The 13,061-nt window shown below is 36.1% G+C and overlaps 1 protein-coding gene across 1 annotated transcript in view; it reads right to left on the reverse strand.

Annotated features, from left to right (window-relative positions):
- The window catches only part of LIN7A (lin-7 homolog A, crumbs cell polarity complex component), a 126,699-nt gene that overhangs the window by 39,002 nt on the left and 74,636 nt on the right, over positions 1-13,061 (reverse strand). Inside the window, exons 3-4 of the mRNA XM_045462592.1 lie at positions 3,052-3,123; positions 509-718 (exon numbers count right to left, since the gene is read on the reverse strand). Coding sequence (XP_045318548.1) covers positions 509-718; positions 3,052-3,123 — 282 coding nt within the window. The remainder of the gene's footprint in view (positions 1-508; positions 719-3,051; positions 3,124-13,061) is intronic.

Consider the following 13,061-nt stretch of genomic DNA (forward strand, 5'->3'; position numbering starts at 1 on the left):
GGGGAAGAGGTTATTATGTTTTTATCATACTATAGCTGTACATTAAGGAATTATCTGCACATTCTTTTTCCATGTGCGTTATTATTATGTATATTAAAAATATCCTTCCTCTTTAATTAAAAAACACAGGATGAGGAGTTTTGTCGTTATTTTTAAAATGCGTGTAATTGTTTATAGTAATTTGAATAGAAAGAACCTTGGAGTTATTATTATGCTCTTCTAAGCATTAATTCAACTTGAGTATCATATGCGGGAAAACTCTACTAGTTGGGATAATTTCTTGGGATAGTTTTCCAACTAGTTCACACTTATCACACCCGAACAGATGAAATGAGACATAAAAACTATAAAATTATTGCTTTTGTAGGGTTAATGTCCATCAATGCTGAGGAAGCTGTTTGGACACAAAATGATGATTTGTTCTAGGATTTCAACATTGACTTTAGAAACAGCAGGGGGCAAAAAATGTGCTTAGGGGAGAAAACCTCCGGTTATTTTATGAACATACCACTCCGTTCACTGATAGCAGCTGGTCTCCCCTTTTGAGGCCTCCGTGTCTTTCGGCCACCCCTCCAGGAATGATGCGGGAGATATAAATGGGGGAATTTTGCTCCTTTCCTCCCATCACGTTAAAACCAAGGCCTTCATCAGTCTTTGGCAGTTCGACTACCCGAGGGTGGGAATGGCCTTCACTAGCTGCAAAAGCTGCAACTGTTGCCTGAAAGAAAAGATGGTCATTTGGTAATACAACGAGGGAAATAAGGCTAATCGTATGCTTTGCAGTGCGTAGGATCAGGCAACTCCTCTTATTTTTATAGCATTCTCCTGTGAAAGAAAGAACAAGATGGGGCTGTGGGGGCGGGGTGGTGGGAAGATTCGCTTCATTTAAACGTCATCTATGACTCCTTTGTTTGGTAAAGCCCTGCCTAGCTATTCCCGGCTTTCTAGAGCTTATCCATTATGATACAAATTTCCCTTCATCATAAAAATCTTCCCCAGTTACCTTAGTTAGATGCAATTCCTCCTTTTCTTGGACTCCAAAATAGGTTGCGTCCTCATATTACCTTTATACGGTACACATGCCATAACTGTTATGTATACGTGTTGACTATGAGCACCTGAAGGGCAGAGATGATGTAATCCACTTCTCTGTAGGACACCCAGTCTACCCCGGTGCATGTACACGAACGTTTATTCAATGTGCTTAGAAGCACTTATACGTGTATACTCTGGGGAATACATATATAATCTTGCTATTGCCAGAACACCGGCTTGGCACATTTTGTTTTGGCTTTTGTTTTTTGTTTTTTGATTGAGGATACCTAAAAGCAAATAAAAGCTAAAATAGGAAATAGATTCAAACGGATTATTATTATTTCACATCAGTACTCTGTGTTGTTATGAGAGGTCCTCTTGTCTGCTACAGATGTTTCCCCCTACATTTTACATTAATATTTCAACTCCTACGGCAACGTGGGCAAAATGAGCAGCTCATGGTTTTAAACCTAGATGTACAAAATATCATTTAATGTGGACGTCATTTTATTTTAAAATTCATACATGAATTTTTAAAAATAAGCTGGAAACACAACTTACCATTAGTTCCCACCCCTCATGGAAATAAAATAACAGCATTTAAGTAGTTTCTATCAAGAAAAGATCCTCTGCCTGCTTCTTATTTTCCATTTCCATTAACCTGACTTAACCACAGTTGATTAGATGCCTACTGTAAAGTGATTTACTCCACACTGTGAAAATATTGATTGCCAACAACTGTACATTCTTTTCCACACACAGCATTATCACATCAATTGAGCATTATGCTACTGTCTGCATTTAGTGAAGTTTAGTGAATGATATGGAAATAATGGCTTGTTTTCAGCTACATGCATTTGCTCATGCAAACCTCGTCGTCATGCATAGATTTTAATGGCTGACATGGATGCAATGCAGACAGCCCAGAAACAACCAGAAAATATTGTGCTATTGCAACATTATGCTGCTATCCTGCTGTTCTACATGAATAAGAAATGAGAATGGCAAAACACTACATAATTCACTGTCCCCTTAATTAAACCATGTAGGGATCATTTTTCTGTGTGTGTTCCACTTCAGTACAAGCAAAGCATGATGTAACGATAATAATACCCTCCTTTTGCCTGGGTTAAGAAAAACCTTACAAATCTACAGTGTTCAGTTACAGAATGAAAACTAAGAAATCAGGAGAGAAACCAAACAAGAGGTGCTATAACACAAAAGAATTAAATGGAAAATTCTGATTATTTTCACCAGTTCTTATTTCTTACACATTATTAGAAGGATAAGAGCTTTTAAAAAGCAAGCTGTTGTGCATCGATTACAGCACTTCTGTTTGTAAAATAAGAACTACATCAGTAATTTTAGTTTACAACTACTGTTTCCTAATGGTCTATTTTCCAGATAATTTCACTATCCTATTGCTATAAGCTTACCATTCGTGTAAGATTTCCATTAGATTTCTCTGCAATGTCTGGATTTGAGTTTTTAAAGAGCACACGTGGTCACTCTCACAAACGGTGACAGGCTTTCCCTTTAGGTCAGTGTCACATTCTTTCAGCAAGCTACCCACTGCTCAGCTGTATACTTGGAAGGATCCTATGTCAGTGGGTCTCAGGTGAGTTCTCCTCATGTCTAACTCAAGTCAAAGCTTTCGACTTGTGCAAGTAAATCTTCATGCACTGAAAGGGGAACAGGTTCTTTTGGATCAAAGGAACGTGTCAGAAAACCATGTATTATTTCATACAATGAACCAGTAGATTTGCTTGTGCCAAATGGACAGTTAGTGAGTTTAATGAAATCATTCTCCTTTCTTAAGCTACAGAAGCAGCAGAAACGTTCAATTTTCCATTAGGATTTTTACCTGGGAAGCAGTACTGGTTCTAGACTCTGGGCTGCCACTGATGTCTAAATTCTCTTACAGTGTACACACGAGAATACCTGAAACACACACGCGCACAATCAATTACTAGATCACTGGGGTCAAATGTATTTTTAAAGTTACTCAAGTCTTACCTTTGCTGTGGCCCTGGCACGGAATTCAGGACAGCCATTAACAGTTATCGTTTCATGCATATATTGATACACCTAAAATGTTCACATAAAAAAAAAAAAGAATGTGTAAGAACATTAAGAGCATCAATTCTTTCACTGCAGATAGGATGACAAATTTTCATTTGTAAAACAGAAATTCTCTGGTACAAACTGAAATAAGTCTGAATCAATTATCCTGATGATTTGGACCAAAAAAAAAAAAAAAATCTCTCCTATTTGGTGGGTGAGGGCTGCAGCAGAGAAGGCAAGCACTTATTATTTGGTTATCCGTGTTCATCAGGTATAAAAACTCGGATACTTGATTTTATAAAAGCTACTTTGTCAGTAAAAATTTTTACCCCTACATACAGTGCCTTCTCTCAAATATCTGATAAAAATTTTATATATAAAGCTGCGTAACAATATCTTTTCCTTGCCTATCGGAATGTATGTTACCTTTTGTGACACATATTCATAATTCATAAATACAGAAATAAAATGATATCCAGGGGCAGGAACAAGTAAAATAAGAGATTTTAACACTAGTAACACAGAGCAACCTATCAGCTCTGGTTCATGTTAACGTTTAAATGAAATAAAAAAAAATACAGGTAAAATCTGGACCCAAAATGATATTGTAGAAAGCACATAGGTTTTGTTGACTAACGGACCTAAGTTTCAGCCTTGCAGTATAATTGAGGGACTATGAGCTCCTGGCTGAACCACTTCACCATGTTGACTCTCTTTTTGCCCTTCTGAAAAATGGGTAAAGAATATTTATTTCATATGGGTTTCATTTGAAATAATACTTTCGAGGCACCTGGCACCTAATAAGCACTCCTTAAACAGCAGGTATTATTATTATTATTTATGATTTTAGGCACAACTACAAAAATTGTTAGTAGAAAAAATGTTTTCCTTCTAAATTGTCAGGGATGGGATTATAAAATCTGTATATCGGTGGCAAAATAAATTGCTTCATTATAAATAAATTACATATACAGAATGACTCTTAAAGGATAGTTTGAGAAGATAGAAAAAAATAACAAGGTTAAGTATGTTAGACTATATGCCCATTTTAAAGATTTAAATAATAGTCATAAAAATCAACTGCATAATGTGCAGAGGTAAAAGTCCATTTGAGATTTCGCTGGGATATTTTTTGCGATTGGCCCATTAACTATTTTGTAAAAGATGAAATAGAAAGTTGCAATCAAAGATTTTTTTCCTTTCTATTAATCATATTTTCCACACTTAAGTCCAAAGTTATTAAAGTGAATTCAGAATGTGATTAATACATCCATTCCACAACCATTCTCTGAGTATCTCTGACCAATCTCTTTCCAACATTTCTTGGCTGGCTCATCATTTTTCAAATACATTTGGTTGAATCTCCATCAATGCTGACTCACCTTTCCCAAGTAGCATGTTTGGGAAAAAGACAAAGTGGTCTAGACTAGAAAAGTAGGGGCACTATTTAGAATCTACCAGGTAGGCTGAAACTTCACTAAATAACTGGAGTATACAATTTTAGTGAGAAATCGGAATGAAAAAGGAAGAGTTTTCCAGGAAAGCATTTGTGGAGCCTGGGACTTGTTAATGCAAATTTTCTAGGTTACCAGAATAGCTGCTTAACATGTTTCCATGTTATTTCCTTGAAAGTACATCACTTTATTTTGCAGAAATATCCCTTCTACAAATAAATTCCACTTACTTGATCTTACAGCCCATTTGGGAGGAAGATTTTCCTTACTCTGCTTTTCTTGTTAAGAAACTCTTTCAAATCTGGCCCTTCATTCTGTCTTTACTCATTATATCTTGTTCAAAGCTCTGCATTAGTGTCTTAATTGGGTTTTCCACCACCAAACACTATTGACTTTAGTTATCATTGTCAAGTACCTACCTGATCGTGTCACTACCGAGCTTTTGGCTGTCTACTGCCCTTAGAGTAAAGGTTGCAAAGTCCAATGCCCACACGAGTCAAACCAGCAATAATAATGCAGAACGCAGCCTTTTCTCTAGTTTTATTCCCCAACTTCCTTTCCTCCATCCTCACTATTCCCCAAATATGTAATGCCTTCCCAGTTGCCTAGGCCTTTGGATATGCTGTTTGCTCTGTTTGGAATGTGCTTTCATTTGGCAGAATCTTCTTTAACCCAGTTTAACATGATGATAAAAGACCCAATTCAAATTTCATTTTCTCTGTTCATTGTTCCCTGCCTCCTCCAAGCAGAGAAATTTCTCCCTCCTTGATTTTGGACCATATGAATTTGTCTAGGGTCATTTTGATTATCTTTTCCAGGGAAAATGATATATGTACGTGCATCAAAGTATGTTTATGTAGACAATCATTTGCAAACAGTTAGGAGATTGTCATCAACTGATAACAGCAAAAACTAATTTTGTAAGTTCCTAAAATAAAGAAATAAAAATTTAAGAATAATTATCTTTAACATTCTAATTTGAACTGTGAATTAAAAAGTGGAGTATGCAAGAGGCAGTACGATGTACAGATAACGCCCAAGTTCTGCAGTTGCCACATATTAAGTGTATGATCTCGGTCAGTTACTTGACCATGTGCAATGTTCTAATTTGAAAAATATGCCTTAGAGTTGTAACTAACTTCTATGTCTGTTAGGAGGATTAAATAAGATTAGAACAGTTTGCAGCATATAGTAAGTTTATAAAAAATAGCTATTATTATTACTATTATTATTATTATTAATATTCATTGTTTCCCAACTTATTTGACACTGGGATCTTTGGGGAAGAATCTCCTAAGACTAGCCGTCCATGAATACATTTTACAGAGAATTGATGGAAGACTGTAGTTCTTGCCTGGGGGCGTTTCTGCACCAATTTATTTGGCAATGTTTGGGACGTTTTGGGTTGTCACAAATGAAAAGCAGGAGGATGCTACAGGTATGTAGTATTAGAAGACCAAGAGGCTGCTAAATATCCTACAATGCTCAGAGTAGCCCCCTGTAACAAAGAACTATGTCAACATGCCAATAGTCTTGAGATCGAGAAACCCTGAACTAAGAAATCATGCTGTATCATTTCTTCTTATACATAATAATTAGTAGGCCATAAAAAGACCCTTGCGTAGCAGTGAGTAAAGGATCTTGTAAATAAATTAAAGGGTCTTATTCAACGAATACGTCTTGAAGTAAGTAACCACAAGTCTGGTGTGCATTTAATGAGGACTTACTGTAGGCCAAGCATAATGCTAAGCATTTTATATCTAAGAGCTCAGTCAATGCTCACAACTTATGATTGAGGCCCTCTACACACAAGGAAGCAGTCACAGAGATGGTAACATGCCTATGACCACACAGGTAGTGGCAGATCTGGTACAGAGATTCATATCTAATTGCCTCCAACGTCTTTCCTCTTTCAACCACATCAGGCTTTCTTATTAAGACAGCATCGGACTACTACCATTTTGGCTGCACTGAGGAAACAAAAACTTGGAGATGTCACAAGTATTTATTTATATTTTGAATAAAGGTATCTAGGTTCAACATGACGCTTATCATTATACATGTGGTGGCTGCAAATGTACAATACGAGTCAGAAACCAACAAATTCATCACTCCCAATGAAAGTGAAATAGCATTTTTAATAATCTTTTATGATTATAATATACTATGATTCAAAGAAAGAAGTCAAATATTATTTTTAGTGTTTTCTTCTGTAAAGCACAACAGATTCTGATCAGTCGGTTTTTAAACACTGGCTGACATGGTCTAGTTAGAGAGTCAAGTCAGAACTTGGAGACATTAATTCTATTTCCATTGGTTATATTGTCTTGTTAAAGTTTCTTAGCTCATCATTTTCTAGGGACAAAATGTATCCCTACCTATCTTACTTTTCAAGGACAAGTGTACAGGTATTTGTAAAATTTTGAAGGAAACTGTTATAGAAAGCTAAAGTATTTTACCAGATGCCCTCAGAGAATTCTTAAAAGGAAGAGAAATTGGTTGTGTGAGCTTCAACACAGGACAGTGGGGCTTATAGTTTCCAGAATCACTTGGGTCTCCAAATTTCTGGGCAATGTCAGCTACAGCAGCATTTTAAGCACATTCCATTGGTAAGATAGGTTAATTCCTAGTGAAAGTTGAATAATTTACAGAAACTCTTGTACACAGTTTGAGCTTACATTTTAGTATCAGTAATTTACTGACTTCAAATAAATCTCACAGATTCAATAGCATTTTGAATATTTGGAACTTATTCCAAGCTATCGAAAATTTACAAATATAGGTCGATTCAATTAAGGCAATGGGGTTGCAGTCACTTGATTCAGAAAGTTCGTTTGTTCATTCATTCTGCTAACATTCGTTTAGGAGTTACTCTAGTCAGTGTGTCAAGCACCTGGACCAAAATATGAAAGAAAAAAATTAAAGGCATCTTCTAAAACTTTGAATTGACATACATCTTCACTATAGAAGGGCTTTAATTTTTTTTTAAGTTTATTTTTTTGAGAGAGACAGAGACAGTGCAAGTGGGGGAGGGGCAGAAAGAGAGAGAGAGAGAGAGAGAGAGAGGGAATCCCATGCAGTCTCCACACTGCCAGCACAGAGCCTGATGCAGGGCTCGGACCCTACAAACTGCGAGATCATGACCTGAGCCGAAACCAAATGCTGCATGCTCAACCGACTAAGCCACCCAAGCGCTCCAAAAATTTTTAAATAAATAATATAAATTTTACTTTTCTTTATATTAAGAAAGCAAATAGACTACTTTTTTCTAGATGGAAATTTTATCACTGAGAGAATAACAAATACAAATAAAGTAAAAGTTACACTTTTACTTCAACTTATTTACCAACTGTACAACAGAATTCCCATTTAGATAAATTAAGCTGAACAGCTAAAATTCTAATGCAATAGGATTTTTGCTTCTGAGATTTCATTTACACACAGGTTATGTAGATAATATCAAAATATAAACTTTACATTGAATTATTCTTTTTGATTTTGAAAACCCTGATTGGTACAGAGAGGTAGGTATGGGATGATAAATCTGTATTATGAGTTTCTCATCCTAGTTCCCTTTTGTATGTGACTTTAAGTGACCTACTATCTATGCATCTTAGTTTTCCATTATGTAAAGCCCTATCTTCGAGAGGCAGTCAAAGAAGATAAAGTATGTGGCTTTATAAACCATAACCTATTATTCTTATTAAATTCTTATGATAATAGCTACTATGTTTCTATTATTACTATTACATGCATGCCTAAAATGCAATGGAAGCTACATCTTTAGAATTTAGCTGCTTGGTCAGCAAGTGTGGAAACTCCTTGAGTTCAAAATTAGATTTTGATTGCTCTGTCTTCTGCTCTTACACTTTTACTGCCTTTTGTATTTCGTGTTATTTAAAAAAAAATTTTTTTAATGTTTTTATTTATTTTTGAGACAGAGAGAGACCGGGTGTGAGTAGGGGAGGGGCAGAGAGAGAGACAGACACAGAATCCAAAGCAGGCTCCAGGTTCTGAGCTGTCAGCACAGAGCCTGATGCGGGGCTCGAACTCATGGACTGTGAGATCATGACCCGAGCTGAAGCCGGACGCCCGACCGACTGAGCCACCCAGGCACCCCTGTATTTCGTGTTATTTTAAAATGGCTGTGTGAGGCAGATACTAGGTAGGCTCACCTTGCCCGGCCCCCATTTTCAGCCTCCTCCTCCTAGCACTGCCTCGCCATATGACCTAGTTCTCTCCAATAAGAATTTAATTGGAAGTAGGTGAGAGGCTTCTGGGAAAGTGTTGTCCTCTTGGTACAAGCGCTATCCTTTTTCCCTTCCCTACTTTTTGTTCTGAGTGTGAAGATGGTCAGCTGTAGTAGCAACCTACGACTGCAAGAGAAAGGCCAAGAAAAAGTGTCTATATCAGCTCTGATTATGTGGAGCTCCTCAAACACTGTAAGCAGCTGCCTTTATCTCTCAACTTGTAATGAAGAAAAATATTTGTTTAAGCCAATGAAGTTGCATTTTCTGCTAGTTTCAGCCCAAAGAACTCCTGATTGCTGTATTATTTAAGTGAATGTTATACGGAACTGTGCTATCTTTAGAGTTTGTTTTCTTTGAGCGCCCTCCAATTCGAAGAGTTGTATAATTTGTTCACTAGAAATTAGTGAAAATTTGTTAATGTCAGGGTTTGGAAACTGAGAATCTGACTAAAACATAGTTTAAAAAAGTAGAAACTAACTCTCAGGAAAACTAAGAAAATGAAAAAACAACTTGATTAGGCAAAAATGTTTGTAAAACACATATCTGATAAAGGTCTCATATCCAAAATATATAAAGAATTTTCAAAAGTCAATAGTAAGAAAACAACCTAATTAAAAATTGGATAAACTCCTTGAATAGGCATGTCAGCAAGGAAGATCTATGGGTGGCAAATGTGAAAAGATACTCATCATCAAAGATACTCAATATCACGAGTCCCGAAGAAAATTAAAAATAAGGCCATAATTAGGTACATCTACACTTTTATTAACATGTCTAGATTTTTAAAAAAATGAACACCTTGTATGGGCAAGAATGTTGAACAACTAGAACTCTTGTACATTGCTGGTAAGAATGCAAAATAGCACAGCCACCTGAGAAAACAAGATGAACAGTTTTCTATATAGTTAAACCTACACTTACCTTACGATTCCCTTACATATTTCTAGCTATTTATACAAGATAAATAAAAATGCATATTCATACAAAACTGGTATGCAAATACTTACAGTAGTTCTATTCATATTCACCACAAACTGGAAACAATTCAAATAGCCTTCAACTGTGAATGAATAATTAAATGGAAGCACACCTGTACAATGGAATACTGCTTGGCAATAAAAAGGAATAAACTACTCATACATGCAACAATGCGGATGAATCTCAAATGAGTATTGCTTAAGTGAAAGAAGTCAGACTCCATGATTATTTAATTTATATGACACTCTGGAAAAAGCAAAATAATAGGAACAGAAAATAGATCAAAGGTTGCCAGAAGCTAGGAGTGGGGATGAGTTGACTACTAGGCATAAAGAACTTTTGGGGGGTGCTGGAACTCCTATACCTTGATAATGGTGATGATCACATGATTGCATGTCATAATTAAAGTCTCAGAATTGTACACTGATAACAGGAAATACCAATACTCTATGAAAATTATACTCCCATAAACCCAACTTTAAAAAAAATAGTTTTAGATGAAAATATTCTCAAACTTCATCAGGATTTTGGAAATTAAAAATAAGGGCTTTGAAACACAAAGACCTACCTATATTTAAGATGTGTTTAATATAATAAAAAGATGACATTAGCTCCCATTCCTTAAAGTTTATAAACGTGGAAAGCAACATATACTTTAATGGAGGGTAACATTTCTTTCAAGTACAAGATACTCCAGAGATTTTGTAGTGCATCATTGTGAACAGGCTGGCTACTAAAATGTCAATAGAATTACAATTAGGATACACCCCTCTATATCAGTGACTGCAAAAAAGAAATAAACCTTTCAGTAACTATGAAAAATCAAAATGTCTAACATTAGACCAAGGTACTTCAAGTAGAAAGACAAATGATCAGAATTATTAGAGCAAATTAATGAGGAACAAAGTCCAACGGGAAAATTATATGGTCCAAATCCTACCACATTATAGTGTTCATTAAGGCTTGTTGAATGTATAGTTTTTGCTGAAAAAACAAGCAAGAATGTATATTTTTAAAGTAGGAAAAAAACCAATATAAGTATTAAGACTTTGTAGGGGCTCCTGGGTGGCTCAATCAGTGAAGCATCTGACTTGATTTCAGCTCAGGTCATGATCTCAGGATTCGTGGGTTCGAACCCTGTGTCTCGCTCTGCGCTGACAGCATGGAGCCTGCTTGGGATCCTCTCTCTTTCCCTCTCTCTGCCCCTCTCCCACTCATACGTGGACACGTGCTCTTTCTGTCTCAAGATAAATAAATCAAAATTTTTTAAAAAACACTGATATTTGTATCTGTATTTACAATTTTTAATGGTTTTCTTAATTTTTCAGATTTGGAAACTCAGATAAAAGTGGAATAAAGGAAATTTATTTGATGTGGTATCTGATTTTAAAATATTTAAATATTCTCATAAATTAAAAGTAAAATCGATTCCTTCCGTACCCTTTTATTATTATAGGCCACCTGGCTGGGTGGACAACATTTACAATATTAAGCCACAATATATTTATCATAATATAATAAAAAAACATGGCAGGTTTTCTGAAGGCAGAGTTTAGGCAGGGGAAGAGGTATCTATAATGAATTTGTGGCTCTAAATTTAACTGCGTGTAGTGGAGTGGGTTTCATCCATGCAAAAATAAGTGCCCTGATATGAATGTGTACACTATCCTTCATATGGCTGGAATGAAAGAGAAGTAAAGCTTAAGTTGCTGAAAACATAATCTGCTTATTTTAGGAGGTTTTGTAGAAATAATTCCAAATCAACTGAAAATTGGTTCATCTATTAATAATGGAAGAAATAATCCAAAAAGTATTTAATTTTTGCCTTGAATTTGTCTTCCATTTTGGAAAAATGGCAATAAATAAATACATAAATAAATACCATAAATAAATGCTGTGTACTTAGAACTATAGCTATCCATGTATCTATCATCTATAGTTTCCATATGCTTTTGTAGCTGCAGAAACATTTTGTTTAAAATTGTAGTGTTGGAAGTCCTATAAACTAAGGGATTTAAGGTATGAGACAATGTCTAGAACCAACCATTTTGTTTGCAAAAAAAAAAAAAAAAATGACCCTTACTGGTTACAAGTCATGTCTGCTATAATTAGACCATCAAGCCTCAAACCAATCCTGTGAAAGTCCAAGAAGGATAAAATTTCCAGAGAAATGTCTTTTTCTACATTTCTGTATGGCCATCAACTTTAGTGAAAATATGCCACCCACTGGACAAGAAAAATATTGACAGGTATAAAGAAGCAAAGGACAATACATCTCTATTAGGTTGAAATGATTTGCAAAAAACAGTTCAGTCATTAAGGCAGACATTTGATGGTATTACTGGTGAAATCAATATGGCAACTGATATTGCTTCCAGAAATGGGCCATCGACTTGAAGAAGCATTCCTCCTTGGTTCAGTGACAACTATGCCATGCAAAGTACTCTTTATGTTCTCAAAGCAGGAAGGGGAAGTTAAATGGACTCTGCAGTTTTTAGTCACAAAGGACACAAAAGACCTTTTTTAGGCAGTATGCTTCATTACTTCATTACTATTTTTTTTTTTTAATTTTTTTTTTTCAACGTTTATTTATTTTTGGGACAGAGAGAGACAGAGCATGAATGGGGGAGGGGCAGAGAGAGAGGGAGACACAGAATCGGAAACAGGCTCCAGGCTCTGAGCCATCAGCCCAGAGCCTGACGCGGGGCTCGAACTCACGGATCGCGAGATCGTGACCTGGCTGAAGTCGGACGCTTAACCGACTGCGCCACCCAGGCGCCCCAACTATTTTTTTCAACCATGCCGATGCAGTATATAGTAAGTGCCTTTGACAAGGCAGCATTTCCTTTTAGCACTCAAGAAAAAATCTCAGTTGACACTCTCCAGTGCAACTATATTGTTTTCAAGAATCAAATCAGCCTTACTGTACAGCCTCCTACTTCACTTGTATCCTGACAAAATACATCTGACAACTAAGTCATCAATGGGATGGCATTACCTATAACTAAAAACAGAAACAAACAAACAAACAAAGCACTGAATTTGAAGATCGAAAAAAATATGACATTTTGGGACTAAAACCTTCTGGCCCTCCCTCCCACTTGTTAGTCTCTGCATCCCAGTTTTACTTATTGTCCCAATACCCCCTGGGAAGGAAGGCCTACTTGCTCATGCAATTGGTCAGCAACCAGGAACTGTATTGGGCCATGATTTTACTAGAGGTACTGATAGTATTTCTAAAAAGTTAGCAGTCATGAGACATACCTTCATCCCTTACTAT

Source organism: Leopardus geoffroyi, chromosome B4, assembly GCF_018350155.1.
Source record: "Leopardus geoffroyi isolate Oge1 chromosome B4, O.geoffroyi_Oge1_pat1.0, whole genome shotgun sequence".
Taxonomy (NCBI): Eukaryota; Metazoa; Chordata; class Mammalia; order Carnivora; family Felidae; genus Leopardus; species Leopardus geoffroyi.